At 46.0% G+C, this 15947-nt stretch overlaps 1 protein-coding gene across 1 annotated transcript in view; it reads left to right on the top strand.

The window, feature by feature from the left end:
• Positions 1-3152: 3152 nt before the first annotated feature.
• The window catches only part of C8B (complement C8 beta chain), a 40308-nt gene continuing 27513 nt past the window's right edge, over positions 3153-15947 (top strand). Inside the window, exons 1-4 of the mRNA XM_030870418.2 lie at positions 3153-3244; positions 9384-9540; positions 12488-12629; positions 14855-14996. Of these exons, the coding sequence (XP_030726278.1) occupies positions 3153-3244; positions 9384-9540; positions 12488-12629; positions 14855-14996 (533 nt within the window). The remainder of the gene's footprint in view (positions 3245-9383; positions 9541-12487; positions 12630-14854; positions 14997-15947) is intronic.

The raw sequence follows: 15947 nt of genomic DNA on the forward strand, positions 1-15947 counted from the left end.
ATAGACCTAGAGCTATGAATTCCTACATATAATTTAAAAGCCTGAAGGCACATGATTGTTTTCAAAAACTCTTTCCTGGCCAGAGAAGAGAGCTATGGCCAGAGAATGGTGAGGTGTGATAATTGTGCTAGACCTTCATCAGTCCTGGAAATTCCTAAGAAGAGGGTAAAGCCTTGAAATTACAAAAAGAAGAGGTTAGGAGTCAGAAGAAACTTGACTCTAGTCATAGATTGACTACTTAGCAACTGTAGAACCAATTGTGGAACGTCATCTCGGAGGCATGGAAGACGATACTTTGTTTTTATTGTCAAGATCAAACAAGATGATATATGGGGAAAACTGTTCAATTGCTAAGAACTGTCCATGAAAAATATGTGTACTATCAGCACAGCCTGAGGCTGCCATCCTCCTGGCATGACCTCAGGTAAGCGGCACCTAATGCCACCAGGGGGCGCTATGAGGTTGGAATTCCAGGAAACCCATTGGAGCCTGGAGTCAAACCCGGGAGAGTCCATTGAGAAGGCTTTCTTGAGAAAGTGACATTAATACGGAACATAAAGAATGCGTCCTATTTAGCCACGTGGCACATATTCTGGGCAGAGAGAACAGCATGCACAAAAAATCTGGAGATGAGTGAGCACACGATTCATTCGTGTAACTGCCCTCTCTAAAATCCGTGGCTTCCTCCATGAGTCCCTTAGGTTTAGGAGGTGAAAAAAGGACCCTATCTTGTAAGGATGTGGCTTCTCTTAAATGCAGGTAGACACGAGAAAGGACGTGGATCTTTCTTGAAATGCAATTTTCTGCTTCTTTACAAATGATTAACCATCACAATCCATTGTGTCAAAGTTCAGGTCACTGCATCCTTTGGGACAGCGATGAGAAAATGCCTTGTGCTTGGGATAATAATAACTGGAATGCACACAGGATGGCCTGAGCAGAACTTGTGTTCTGTGTTCTGGGCACAGTTAATGCGAAGGGTCTTCCGCCTTCTGTGGCTTTCCATTCATCCCCTTGCTACTCTTCCTTATTTGCACTCCCAACCGCAGCCCAGCTACGTCAGCAGACAGGTCAGGATGGGAGCAGGCGGGCGCTTCCAGCCTGCATCAGAAAGTAAGTTAAGGGCTTAATGTTTTATATAGTCAAGCCTTAAAATAACCTTATGAAGTAGGTAATAATGAATTATGATCCCCATTTTCCAGATGAAAAAAACAGTCTCAGAGAAATTAGGTGGCTTGGTCAGGGAAATCAAATCCAGGCTGTGTTCCTTCTACCAGCCCACCCTCAAGTTGCCCGCTGCCTCTCCCCTCCAAGGCTGCTCACCTACACCTGCCAGATCAACAGAGACAAGACGGTCATCGACCACGTTCCTCCATCTCTTCATGGGCTGCAGATGAGTTTTGTAAATGCCGGGTCAGTGCAGTCTGTACTTTAACTGTTGCTTCTAAGGAGTCAGTGATGGGGGTACATCTGAGAGCCCAGGCCATTTGTACATGGCCTTCGAGTTTGCACCAGGCCTCTTTTACACTGCACTTCCGTGCTCCCCACCAGAGGCAGGGTTGGTACCATCTCCAGGTTGGGATTCGGGGCTGACGCTGTGTCGGCAGTGGAACTGAAAATGTGAAGACACCCACCCCACATCTGGTTACAGGCAACCTGGGAGTCATTTCTAGGAATTTCTAGAGTTATCGAAGTGAACATTTGCTTGAATTATGCCATTTCAAGAGACCCTTAGAGTCACATTTTTCTTTCATCCAGTTTAATGGTGAGGCCCCATTGAAACGACAAGGCAATCAGCGTGCTATTCAGAATGATGAAAAGATGAAGGGAAAGCACTTCCCCAGTCTCAAATAAAACAAGTCTGACCCACCCTACATGAGTGGTACCTGCCTTTGCCGTGCTCACCCCTAAGGAAAGTCCTCTGACTTTGAACATGGGAGAAGTGATAGGTGAAGGGTGAAGGTGTTTGAGTATTTTCCATGTGCGACTATCACCATGGCTCTCGGGGTTATCAGCAAATACTGGAGACAAATGTTAAATCTGATACCGATCATCTACTATACTTCACTTCCCAACAAGGTCAGGGCAGCCGTCTGTTTCTCCCTAAATACAATAAAGTCCTACAGAAGTTCTACAATGAGAACAACACGTATTTGGTTAACTAGCCTCATACAGTTATCATTTTTATAATGCCTATTTGTGAAACATTTCCACACTTAGCATCTCATCTGAACCCTCCTGACCCTAAGTGATAGGTAGGCAGAGCCCTCCCAGGTTATATACATATGAGGAAACAGAATCAAAGAGAGTCAATAAAAATGTCAGCTCAAAAAAATATATATATCATCTCACTTACAGAGAGAGAACATAGTATGTGCCGGCACTGTTCAAAGTGCTTTAAAACTTTCAATTTATCTAATGTTCACCACAATCCTGTGAGGTGGGTACTATTTTATCCCTGTTTTGTAGATGAAGAGATTTGGGCCCAGAGAGGTTCATAATTTGCCCTGGGTCCACAGCTGGTGAAAGATACAGAGAGAATTTGATCTCAGGTAGATGGGCTCTAAAGCTCTACAGCCTCTTACTGACTTGCTCAGAATCACGTAGCTGGAAAGAGGCAAACTGGAATTCGAAGCCTGGCCTGTCTGACTCCAGACCCTGTATTTACTTAGTAACAATAGCCCACGTGTCTGAGTGCCCAGCACGGGCCTGTTCTAAGCGCTTTATTTGTGTGCACTTATTTGATCCTCACCACTTTCCAAGTGAGGAAACTGAGGCATAGGAGTAAAGTGACTTGCCCAAGGTCCCAAAGCTGTGGCAGAGAAAGGATTTGAACCCAGGCAGTCCGGACCTAGAGCCCAGTCCTTTTCGCCTCACTAACCGTCTGTCCTCTCAGCTGCTTACCCCAGAGTCTGTTACACATGAATAAAAACCAAGCTGCTGCACATTTTCCCATCATTCTCATTGGTTTCTGGAGTCACAGATAAGTCTTCTGTCCGTGCAAAGTCTAAGGCATTTCTGGTTACTGGTGGCGTTCTGTTTACTTTGCCCGACTGTTTGCTCTCTGGGGACAGAAGCTGACAGTAGCACTCCCTGGGCAGGCTCTTCATGGATCCAGGAGCCTCAGTCAGATCTCCTGTCGCATAGAGAAAATGAAGACATCCAGGGCGTGGGCTTGGAGGGCACTGGCAGAGCTGTTTCTCCTCTGTGCTGCCCTGGCATGTCTCACTTTGCCGGGTTCCAGGTAAGTGACGGTTCCAAATGATTCCCTGATCACTAATATGATGAGGAACATAAAGCAACATCATAGTGACCCTCTCCTTGTCACATGCCTCTTAAATAAGAAACATCTCCTGAAGCAATTTGCATGCGTCTGATAAAATAATATCAACAACTCTTCAAATTGTTGTGGAACCCAGCGACCAACTTCAACAAAAGTTCTTGTAGGAAACTGACATGTTTAAATGTATTTTGTCATGCTGAGAATACTTGTTCTGTATTCTGAACAAAAATTGGCATGATTCTTTATGCAAAAGGGTTGTTATGTATGGGGAAAAAAGCCAATTCATAACAATGATTTTAATATGAGAGTGACCTACCCTACCTGCTCATCAACCTAAACTCTTTGTTCTCAGGCTCCTGCATTCTCTCTCTCTCTCTCTCTCTCTTTCTCACACATACACGCACACATTCCAGATGTTCGCCGCAGTTAAATGCTAGCTAATTTATTTCATACTTTTTTTGGTATTTGTTAATAGGCTGCAAAACAGACTAAAAACAAATATCTGAGTTGAAAGCTCAAACTTAATCTGAGTGAAAGGTCAAACGTGGGCTCCACTGAAAGAAGCACCAGTGACATGGCAATTGGGGGATCCTTCTGGTACAGGAGAAGCCGCTACCATCAGAGGCTAAGCTGTCAGCTGTCCTAGGCTCCTTGTGAGCCATCCCGTGGGAAGAAGGACTGTTAATGCCATTCCTTTTACTCATTCCATAAAAGCTGTGTGCGCACAGTCTCCCATGGGGGGAGCACCTGGTACCTGTACGCACCCCCTGGTGTCAGCTCTGTTGAGCGCACAGCCCCCATTGGGCACCACCCCGAGACTAGGGTGATGAGTGTTTGCTACCCATTGGGCACTCAATGAATAATAGGTATTATGATTATCAAGAATCTGAACTTGGCCCTGAGAAGAAAAAAGAAGCCAAGGCTTTCCTTGTGTGTACTGTGTGTCCATCAGGATCCAAGGAAATGTGTCTGGAATGGAGGGTTTAAAGGGATCATAGCAGCCCTACATATGGACCCCTGTGTGAGGCCCCTTGTCGGGCTCTGAGGCTACAGAAGTGAATAGGACACAAAGGGCTCATGTTCTCATGGAGGAAACCAACATGTGAGCACATACCGTGTGTGCTGTTGCAATAAATAGCACAGGGGCAGGTGGGAAACAAGAGAGGAGCGATTGGCTTTACCGGAGATGGAGTCTGGCAAGGCTTCTGGAAGAGAGGATGCTTGAGCTGAACCTTTACATAGGAATAGGTATTTGCCAGATGGCCACGGAGGTGAAGGGTGTTCCAGGCAGAGGAAGCAGCATAGACAAGAGCAGGGAGATGAGAGAGCCTGGCTTGTTCCTGAAGCCACACATCTGCTTCAGTAAGCCTTGAGCACAGGTCAAAGTGGGGAGCTGCCAGAGATGGGACCAAGGAAGAGTCAGCAGGAGTCAGATCCTGGGTGGAGCTGGGGCAGGGGTTGGTGCCTGTACACCAGCCGAGGAGCTTGAACCTTATCCTCTAGGCAATGGGGAGCCATGGAAGAGTTTTAAGCAAAGGATCGATCGACACAGTCAGATTTATATATAGGAAGTTCACCCAGAGGTAGGAAGTGGAGATGTGAGTGGGTGAGTATAGACAACAGGTTGGGAAACCTTGCTTAATCATCCAGCGATGTCATGAGATGGGGTGTTATCCTTACTCACTATGTAGAAGAGCAGACGGGTCCTCAGAGAAGAGAAGAGATTCATTCATATCTCATGAGTCTCAAACCCTCACCTGAATCCAGGTTTAGTGCTCTGGCCTCTACCCACGATTCCATGGAGCAGTCTTGAACGTGGCATGTGTTTGAATTCCATACACGAAGTGGAGGAATAGCCTTCAGTTCTGCAACAGGAAATGCTGAGACCTCCTTTGTACTAGCTAAGAAAGGTTTCCGTTTTTAGTTACTCTTGTAATCAAGTCAAATGAAATACTCATTATGTCATCTTAAGACTTATGTTTGCTTATTGCCACTCTGTGCCAGGCACTGAGGTATATTAAGTCTAATTCTCAAAGCTATTTGAGATAAGTGCTATTGTTTATAGTTTACAGAGAGGGAAACTGAGATTTGGAGAGAGAACTATCTCTAGGTTCCTCACTTAGTATATCAATATAACAGAATATGGATTCATATCTGTTTTTTTTCTGGTTCCAGAGCCCCTGTATCTTTCTGCCTCTTGCTAATGCATTATCTCTTCTCCACCTGCATTGTGGATCTGACTTTCTGGACTCCCAGGCCATTTCTCTATCTCTGGACCACACATTTGTTGCCTTGAGAGTTTGCTTAAAATTTCATTTCTACAATAGCAAATGACACAGAGAAGAGAAATTGAAAATCCACCACCCAGAAGCTGCCCCTTCCAGCAAAGAGGAAGGATGCTATTTGCAAAGGATGCAGCTGCCTAACAAATTGTGTGTGACAAGAAAGTTGTTGTGTCAGGGCGTTTCTACAGAAAGCCAAAATGTATTGATGCACCCTGTCTATGTAAGCTTATGGCTCGCAATTTACTGCTGACCTAATCCTGCCGTACGTGATGGGTCCATCTTTATTTTGATCAGAGACTCCTGTTAGAAAGAGAGTAGGAGACAGGAACCAAGTGAAATATGTCCTCCTGCTGGCAGCTGCATTCCATGCACCTCGAGGAATGGCAGGTACCTCCTTGCCAGTCCTTATGTAGAGGATACGTTCCAAGGACTTGTAGAAGGGTGTTTGCCGTAGCATTGTTTGCAATTGCAAAACATGAAAAAAATATATAAACATCCTTCAGAAAGAATAAGTTGAATGCAGTGTATGTCTTATGATGGAACATGTAGATAAAAGAAAGAAACAAGACCTCTTTATGAATCAACATGGATAGGCCAGAAATACAATGTTGATTGACAAAAGCAAGTTATAGAATACTATGTCCAGTATGAGTGCAGCTCACAAAAGCAACGCTATGTGTTGTGTGTGTATGTATGTAAACATTTAAAAAACTGGAAGGATGTACAGCAAATTCATGACAGTAGTATCCTCTGAAGAAGAGAGGAAAGTGAACTGGGGCTGGTGTAAACCACAGACGTCAAATTTATAAGGTTATTTTTTATGTAAAAAAAAAAAGACTTGAAAGAAGTGTACCAAAATGTTAACAATTGCCAATCCTGTTTTGTGAATACCTGAGTATTTATTATTTTGTTTTCTGTACTTCTCTGGGCATGTTTAATTTTTCAACATTAAAAATACACGGAGGATTTTGAATGACAGAAGTCAAGGCAGTTGGTCAGAACGTCCATCTGGTTCATCTCTGTAAATTCACAGCGTGAAGGCACATGTTATAATAACCATACACAGAGGTCCTGACTGCCCCCTGTCCTCTGTTGGGTCCATGCTAGTCCCAGGAATTAAAGATGCAATTTAATGCTAGCCTTGCTTTCCGATTTGCATTTTATAGTACTAATAAACCACACACATTTATCCAATGTAATTTACAAACATGCTGTTTATTCAGCTGATCACGTCATTGTATTGCCACCTCCATAATGAAAAGAGATCTGGTGGTTGTTACCACTTTTTACCAAGTTCCTTCTGTAAGTGATCATCTTGCCCATTAACAGGCTTTCACATCTCAGAGGGGAGAATAATTGTGACTCTTAATGGCAAGCGTGCACATTATTTATCTACTCAGTCTCCCCTGTGGCCTGAATTGGGTGGAAAGTTGCTAAAAACACAATGTAACTATTTCTTAGGGGCAACAGAAAGAGGATACCCTGCAGAGCTGTCAAATTCGTACTTAGGAGAAGACAAATCACAGACAGTATTGTTTTGTCAAACCTGGCAGATTAGTAGATAAGAGCACGTTCTGAAGCCCCCAGCCGCTGGGCAGCATCCTGCCTCGAGTAACCATTTTAAAGACTCTACACCTGTGGTTCCCGCTAGTCTTTGACCTTTCATTAAAGATCCAGCTTTACTAGGCAATTGATTTTTGCTGATCTCTGGGGTGGTCGTGGAGATACATTTCTCTGTAGTTAATATCATCCTCTTTTTTAGGACTGTTGCCAAGTGAGAATGTATCGTTAATGACCTTGTCTGGAGTGATATGTTAAAATTTCGAGACAGTGGAAACTATGTGATGCTCTGTAATGAATGAATCTTGGACACAGGGATGCAAGAGGCCTTGCATGGAGATGGAGGGGACTGGCAGAGTGGATGCTGGCCTGGTTCCCCTACGGGCAGCATAGAGAAATGGACCTAACAGAGACTAGAGTTGAGCAGACCTCGGCTCAGACCCCAGCATGACCACATACCAGCTGCATGGCTCTCGGCCATTTCCCTCATCTCTCTGGAAGGTTGCTGCCTTCTAGCATTGCTGTCAGGATTAGATGAGATGGCATGGGTGAAACATCTCAGGCAGGATCTGACATGTCCTGGGCTCTCAGCAAATCTTAATTCTCTTTCTCTTCTCGTGTCCCTTTTTACCTTGAAAAGAAACGCAAATTACAAAGAATCTTGCAGTGTTATACATTCTTTCAGATGGAAGCAAAAGAGAAACCATACTATACCCATCGTATTACACATGGGGAAACCAGAGGCCTAGGCAGATTAAATAACATGCCCGTTCATTCCCTCTTTTACTCGATGTCCCAAGACTGCCAGGAACTCAACAAAAAGTGTTGCCTTATCTTCTAGACAGATTTCAGATCTCGTATTGCTTGACGGCTCTGCAGATGTGACACCATCTGCCTCTCCCATCCCCCCGCCCCACTGGCCTCACCCCATCCCCTACCCACCCCTATGTACTGTCCTCGCCCTGGCCTGGCAGAAACCAGTCTCTCCTTGTCTGCTGGTTGTGCTTATGTTTCCCACGGTCTTGTCCTTGGCCGGCGTCTCTCAAGAACAGTCTTATCCTCTCCCAAAGCTTTTCATGATCAGATCTGTATCCCTAGTACAAATCCCTCTCCTGAGTTCCAAAACTACGTAGGGACTATTTATCAAATGACTCTACGTAGGTGTTCCACAGACACTTGGAACTCCGCTTGTCCCAACTCCATCATCCTCGACAGATTCCTTTGCTCCCGAGTTCCCCACTCACCCATCCACTCAAACTAGAAACCAGCATCAACCTAAACCTGTTCCTCTCTCTAACCCACACCCCCATCCTATTACCCATCACTCTATCCATTCCCCCGAGAATCTCTAGTAAGTCTGTCTTCCCCATTCTGTCTCCCCTGGATGCTGCAATGGTGCAGCCTCACATCACTCATTGGTACCACTGCTCGAGCCTCCTACCTGCATTTCCTGCCTCAGGGCTCTTCCCACCTCCACCCAGCCTCCATTCTGCAGCCACAGTGATGTCCTAAAGCTCAGCTCTGACCGTGGAGCCTGCATGCTTAAAAACCTTGCCTACCGGATAAAGTCTGGAAGAGCTAAGGCGTGAGGCATGTTTCTCTTTTCCTATCCTAAGCGAAACTGTGAGTTCCAGAAGGAAAAACCTGTGTCTTATAATGCTCTGTATCCTCTTTAGCATGGTATCCTGAACATGGTTTGTTCTCAGACCAAATTTCGTAGACTCTTAATGTGAGAGGGCAACTTAAAGACCACCTCGTCCAAACTTCTCATTTTCCAGGGTATAAAACAGAGGCCCCAAGATGGGGAGGGTATTGCTTGAGGTCATACATCTAGCTGTGGTTGTAATCCCTGCATAGCTAAAGCACTTTAGAGTTGATAAAGTGCTTTCACATATACTTTCTTATTTAATCCTACAAATAGCCTAATGAGCTAGGTATGATTCTCTCATTATATCATATAGGTGAGAAAAGGGCAGCTCACAGAGGTTGAAAAACCAGACCAAGATCATCCAGCTCCTGATGGACTGTCTTCTGATCAGAGTTCAGCACTCTTCTGACCCTAGCTAGCCGTAATGTCAGGCAGTAACTGGGGGTTCCAAAACACTTGTTGAGTGAATTAACCTCTACTTGACTGATAAAGGAATAGCCTTGCACAAATGAGCAAATATATATTTATTGAATGGACAGACAGGTGGTTGGAGGTATATTTAATTCCCTTCTGATACTTGACTCTCTTCTCTATGATGACCTTTTAGGAGTGAAAGGCCACCCTCTCTTGAGTCAAATGCAGTCAACGAGAGCCTCGCCAGGACTAGACAGACGCGGAGTGTGGATGTCACCTCAATGCTTATTGATTGCAAACTGTCCAGCTGGTCCTCCTGGACCACGTGTGATCCTTGTCAGAAGAAAAGGGTAGGTACCCAGGCCTTGGGAGACCTCTGAACTTCCAGGAGCCCTAATCCTCAGCAAGATCGTCTGAGGCATTACTGACAGCGCCTGCATCATTGTGGGACCTGGGTAAATGTTGGCTGATTTAATTAATGGATTTTATTCCTCTGAGTTTCCAAGGAGCAGTCAGATCCTTTCTTTGATCTTTCAGATTTTTTCCAAGCATATCTGTCCTTGCTCCCATTAGCAGCTTCTTAATTAGACTTCCTACCTCCAACCTTGCTCTTTCAATCCATCTTTCATGGTGCAGCCAGGGGAGCTATTGAAAATGAAAGTCTGGCCAGTCTGTCCCCAGCTTGGACGTCCAAAGTCTCTGCATGGCCCTTAGGATCAAGTCCAGACTCATGGTGTTCAAGGCCCCCCATGCCTTAGTCCGGGCCTACGTCTCCATAGAACAGCCCCCATGCCAGCACACAGGACACGTGTATTTTCCTGCACATTTCACACTCTGTCTGTTCCCTTATTCATGCCGCTTTCTTAGGCTGGAGTGACCTTCCCCCCTCCTTCACCAGCTAACACCTACTCATGATTTGAAACTGCTTAGCGGCCGCCTCTTTTGAGAAGCTTTCCCTGACTTCTCAGCCCCCCTTGCCCTTAGATAGATACCCTTTTATGAACTACAATAGCTCCTTATTCCTCCTGTATCCTAACACTTATCATTTACTTTTCTTTTATCATTGATCTTTCCATTAAATGATGAGCGCTTAAAAACGTATTCAATACTGTATCTTCAGTGTATAGGCCAATGTCTGGCATGTAAGAGGTGCTCCATAAACATGTGTTGTTTGATCTCATCATATTTCTTGACATCTCTATAAGGAAGGGAGGATAATTGTTACACTTTCTGTTAGGCAGATAGATAGAGGCCCAGAGCAGGTAAGTGATTTCTTGCGTTCACCCAGTAGCAAAAACAGACCTTGAACTCAGGCCACTGGCCTCCTTGTCTAGCATTCTACCAGTCAAAACACACAGTCTCTGCAGTATTTGTTCTTCGATCTTCGTCGTCACAGGAGGACTGACCCAGGAGCCAGCTCTAAGAACAGGATGTGTCAGAGAAAAGGGAACGGTTCTCATTTCCCCGGCTCCTTGGGAAACTGAGCCAGCCATGGGCTAGGACTCTAAAGAGGCTGTGGAAGTAGGCCCAGGACAATTGCACGCTTAACTGGATCAATGTGGAGAGCCCTGCAGGCTTATTCAGTTCCCAAAGTAGGCATTATTGCTGATGTGATCAACATTGATCCAGTTATCTGGATAATTGCTTAATCTGCACCGTAAACCAGGAAGACCCAGCATGAGCCGTCCATCCATCCACGCACTCAGCCAGACAGAGCTCTGCACTCAGACTTTGCCACACGTGGTCCCTCAGTGTACATCACTGCTGTCTGCCGGGTCAGTGGCTGGGAGTTCATCAAAACCTTTCGACTGGAATTGGGAGATGTCTTTCCTCCGTCATCTCCACACTCCTCAAACCCATTTTGTCTCTGGTGCCTGGGGCTAGTCTTCTGGCATCTTCTTTGCAGACCTTATCCCTGTCCTGCTAGCCTCTGCCTTCCAGGAAGAAAGACTCTGGGAAAGCAAAGGACCATGGGTGGATGCTTGTCTGTGTTTCTTTTCTAGATTTCCAGATACTATGCACGTGATAAGTGTGGCTGCTTAACATGTCAGTCTGTAAAGGGGCTGCTGTCCTGCTTTGCCCCCTTTGGTGGTACCAAAATCTTGACTACCATTTGGATGCCACCCAAATCTGATCATTTCCTTCCTCTGCAGTGGTTTCTCATTTCCCCATAATGAAGTACTAAATCCAGCCTTCCTGAGGCCTGGGAGGCCCTGCCTCACCTGCTCCTGGCTACGTCTCCCTCCATCTCTTGCCACTCTCCCTCCTTCACTCTTCACTCCAGCTGTGATGGATTTCTTCTTGTTTCCTGGAACAAGGTGCATACTGTCTAGTCTCTCAGCTTTGGCACAGCAGTTCCCTCCACGCAGATCGCCCTTCTCTCTCCTCCTCAGCCAGCTCTCCGTGTTTGCCTGACGTGTCTACTCACCCTCTGGGGCTTAGCTTAGATGTCGCTTCACTGTCTCCTAAGGCTGCACTGCGGATCCCCCTCTGCGTTTACAGAGCGCTCAGTACTGCCCCTCTCGTGGCACCCGTCGCACTGTGTTGTCACTGCCTGGTGTTGACCATCATCACCACCACCACCATCTGCAGCCTCCTCGAGGGCAGCCCAGAGGGCACGATTATGATCAAAACCAAACAAGCATAAGTAGCACCTAACATTGGGTGGCTCAATCAAAAGTTTGGAAATCCAATCCATATTTCTGGAATAAACAATCTAGAGATAGAGAAATATTGACTGCTAAAAATGATTAATAATTAAAAAGAAAAATGAGCACAAGCAATTGAGTGCCTCCTGTGTACCAGACAACATGAGGTTTCATATATATCTCACACATATAATTGAAACTCCATAACTGTATATTTAGGTAATTCATTATCCCCATTTTACAGATTAGTAAATTGAGGTCACATTGCTTAAGTAGCTTACCTGATATCACATAACTAAAAAGTATCAGAGTCAGTGGCTCCAAAGTGCATGCTTTTGTGTTATAAGCTACTTAGTAGATGAGAATACTTGAATCAACCCATTGGATTAATCAAGCTGAAAGACTGAACTGGCTGCATCAAGGCACTTACACCTTTGAGTCCAAAGCCCACGCTTTCCCCACATTTAGCAAATCTTTACTGATCACTGTGGATGCAGAAACTGAAGATAAGGTCCCTGCCCTCAGAGGGCCCCCAGTCTATTTGAAATAGACAACCAGCCAATGGCAACATAGATCCCTAAGTGTACCCCTTAGCTCCCCAGGTCTCCAAGGCTCTGCCCTTGGTTCACCTTGCTCCTCTCTGCTACAGTACAGACATGCCTACTTGCTCCAGCCCTCTCAGTTCCATGGGGAACCGTGCACCTTCTCTGACAAGGAAGTTGAAGACTGTGTTTCCAACAGGCCATGCAGAAGTCAAGTGCGCTGTGAAGGCTTTGTGTGTGCGCAGACAGGTATAAAGGGACGCAGGAGCGGGAGGGGAAAGCTATCAAGTGAGCCAATGGCACATGATGGTGGGAGGACTGGCCATTGCCTGGTGCTCAAGATCACGGTCCTGTGTCAGGTCAGGAGGCCTCCTTGACCTCTTTTTACACGTATTATTTCATAAAAACAACCCTACCCTGTAGGTGTTAATATTACCCTCATTTTACAAATTGAGAAATTGAGACTTGGAGAAGTTACTCACGCAAGATCATATAGCAGGTAAGTGGAGGAGGTACAATTAGGAATCGGGGAATTCAAATTACATTCACTGACATTATGGACGCCAAAATTATGTGTGCTAGAATAAGAGCTCCCGAGTTAAATCTTACTTTGACTTTGTAATTTAGAGAAATCACTTAACCTCCTCACTTGTTGGTTCTCTAAACAGAAAATCAGAAGTGATGTTAATACCTTACAAGTTTGCTATAAACATCAAGTGACACAATGGATGTGAAAGCTCTTTGCAGACCCTGAGTTCTGCTGGCTTTCTCAGAGGTTTGAGGCTAAGTGCAATGTAGCAAAGCCACCTGCAACAGTCCTCTTCCTACGCACCTTTGCTCGTGTGACGAGGACCCACGTGGGTAGGGTGGGTAGCATCATTTATCTCTGAAAGCTCTTTGGTGAGATGGTCCCTGCACTTCTGTATCACCAAGTACAGCATAACCCTTAACCCATGAGATAGTCATAAAACATTTTCGATTAAAGGAAGCAAGGGAAAGAAAGAAAAGACAGATGAACGGGCAGACAGAGGGAAGGAAGGGAGGAAGGCGCGCACAAATGAATAATCATCAGTGGCAGAGCTAAGTAAACACTTGTCTTTTCAATTCATTCCTCTGGCTCATTCAGGCAAACGTATGCCTCTCTGTTTCTCCAAGGCTCCAGCAAAAATCAGAGTATTTTGACCCAAATTATCTAGATGGGAGTTGCAACTCTCTACATTCTCTGTAACCATGTGGACTGTGCTTAGGGATCTTCTCAGAAAGAATTAGAGCAATTTCTAGGGCTTATTGCAAAGGCGAAACTCCATCCAGTAAATCTGAAAGACTTTTACAGGGTGTCCATGGACTAATTATGACCAGTGTTCCATGATTCTGACCAAAGCCACAATGGTTATTTGGGCAGGCTTTAGTTTAAATGCCTTGTAAGGAACATATGAAAACCAGATTGTTACTCTTCTGCCTTTAATACCCCAAAACATTGGTTAAAAATGACCAGACACATCTGAGGAAAAAAGGTTACCTGTCTTATGGGCTTTATCCCGCAAGAATATACAAATAAGAAAGGAAGTCAAGTCAATGGGGAAAAGAGTTTCAAGGAAGCAAATAATTTTAAACATACAGTCCAAATAATTTTATCATCTAAAAGTAGTCCGGCGCTTCCCTGGTGGCGCAGTGGTTGAGAGTCCGCCTGCCGATGCAGGGGACGCGGGTTCGTGCCCCGGTCCGGGAGGATCCCACATGCCGCGGAGCGGCTGGGCCCGTGAGCCATGGCCGCTGAGCCTGCGCGTCCGGAGCCTGTGCTCCGCAACGGGAGAGGCCACAACAGTGAGAGGCCCTCGCACCGCACAAAAAAATAAAAGTAGTCCGAATGGCTCTGGTGTTGAAGGCAGTGTGGTTTAGTGGGGAGAGTTTGTGATAAGAAAGCTATAGGTTCCAATCCTCCTGCCAGTACTTACCAGCAATGTGCATTTGGGCCATCAAAACACTAATAATAGTAATAACAACACTTATCCAGCACTTACCATGAGCCAGTACTGTTTCATTCATTTAAATCCCCAGCAACCCTAGGGGGTAGGTACGATGGAGTCCCTATTTTACAGATGAGTACATTGAGGCGGGGGGGTGGGGTCAGGTAACATTTGGAAGGTCCCACGACTAGTACTATTATAAGGCCCACCGAACCCACCACCTCTCACCAGTGCCAAGCAGAGGAGTCCAGCCTTCCTTCCTGTCTGGCCACTCGACCCCTGCCTAGTGGATCTGCCCTCAAGTACTTTCAGAAATATAACACTGGCTTCTTTGGGGGGTTAAACTGTGGATTCCATTACCCACCCACCCTGATACATGAGGACTAATGCAAACAGAGCATTAAAGGCACAGCAAAGTGTCCGGCCCACAGTGGGTCTCAAACCATGTGAGTCCCCCCCCCATCTTACTGGCCTCGGACCGTGGGTAACCCCCTTTCTCCATTCCAGGGAGGTGTGTAAACCGCAGACTTCTTTGTAACGGGGACAACGACTGTGGAGACCAGTCAGATGAGGGGAACTGTAGAAGGATTTATAAAAAATGTCAGCAGGAAATGGACCAATACTGGGCCATTGGCAGCCTGGCCAGTGGGTAAGTTACCGCCTTCTGCTGTAGAGTTGGAAGGGCACACAGTTAAATGTGATTCTGGAGAAGAACCAGGGATGGACCTGTAAACAGAGTGGCTCCGTTTTCCTTTCTGAAAAAGGCAGGGGTGTACGCGGATGCTTGTGGCTACTCCCGGAGGACAGACCCAGGGCCTCCGGGAGCACATCCCACAGAGAGATGGACCTACGCAGCTGCAGGGAGGGAGCATTGAGGGCAGAGCTGTGTGTTGGGGCTGCGGAGGCTCCACGCGAGGGCTGGGGGAAGGGTTATTTGACACCTGCTCTGTGACTGTGTTAGGTACTTTCTAAGCATTACCTTTCTTTTTTTTTTTTTTTAATCTTTATTGGAGTATAATTGCTTTACAATGGTGTGTTAGTTTCTGCTGTATAACAAAGTAGAGGTAAGACAGGAATAAAGACACAGACCTACTAGAGAATGGACTTGAGGATACAGAGAGTGGGAAGGGTGAGCTGTGACAAAGCGAGAGAGTGGCATGGACATATATACACTACCAAAGGTAAAATAGATAGCTAGTGGGAAGGATTACCTTTGAATCCCCTTGACAGCTGCGAGGGAGGTTTATCTGTTTCTCTATCGGGCTGGCCCAGAGGAGAAGGTGCTAAGTAATTAGCCAGTGAAGGAGTGCATTTCCAGCACGGCTCTGCAGCCACTCTGTGTGCAGCCAATCTGGGGGCCTCTGAGTTGGTTAAATCCTCTGGGGAGGTGAGGGGTCAGAAGGGACCAGACTGCCCTGGTGCCCACCCTCCTTTCCTGCTGTGCACTGCAGCCTCTCAGCCTCCAGGGGAAGAGGAGGGCCTCCCTTCAGACGCCTCACAAATCAGCGTGTGTGACGCAGTGTGGGGAGCAGAGTGGCCCTGGATGGGGTTCTCCCTCTTCCTAAATGAACGTCAGACCTCCATCCTGAAAGGTTGTCAT

Source organism: Globicephala melas, chromosome 1, assembly GCF_963455315.2.
Source record: "Globicephala melas chromosome 1, mGloMel1.2, whole genome shotgun sequence".
NCBI lineage: Eukaryota > Metazoa > Chordata > Mammalia > Artiodactyla > Delphinidae > Globicephala > Globicephala melas.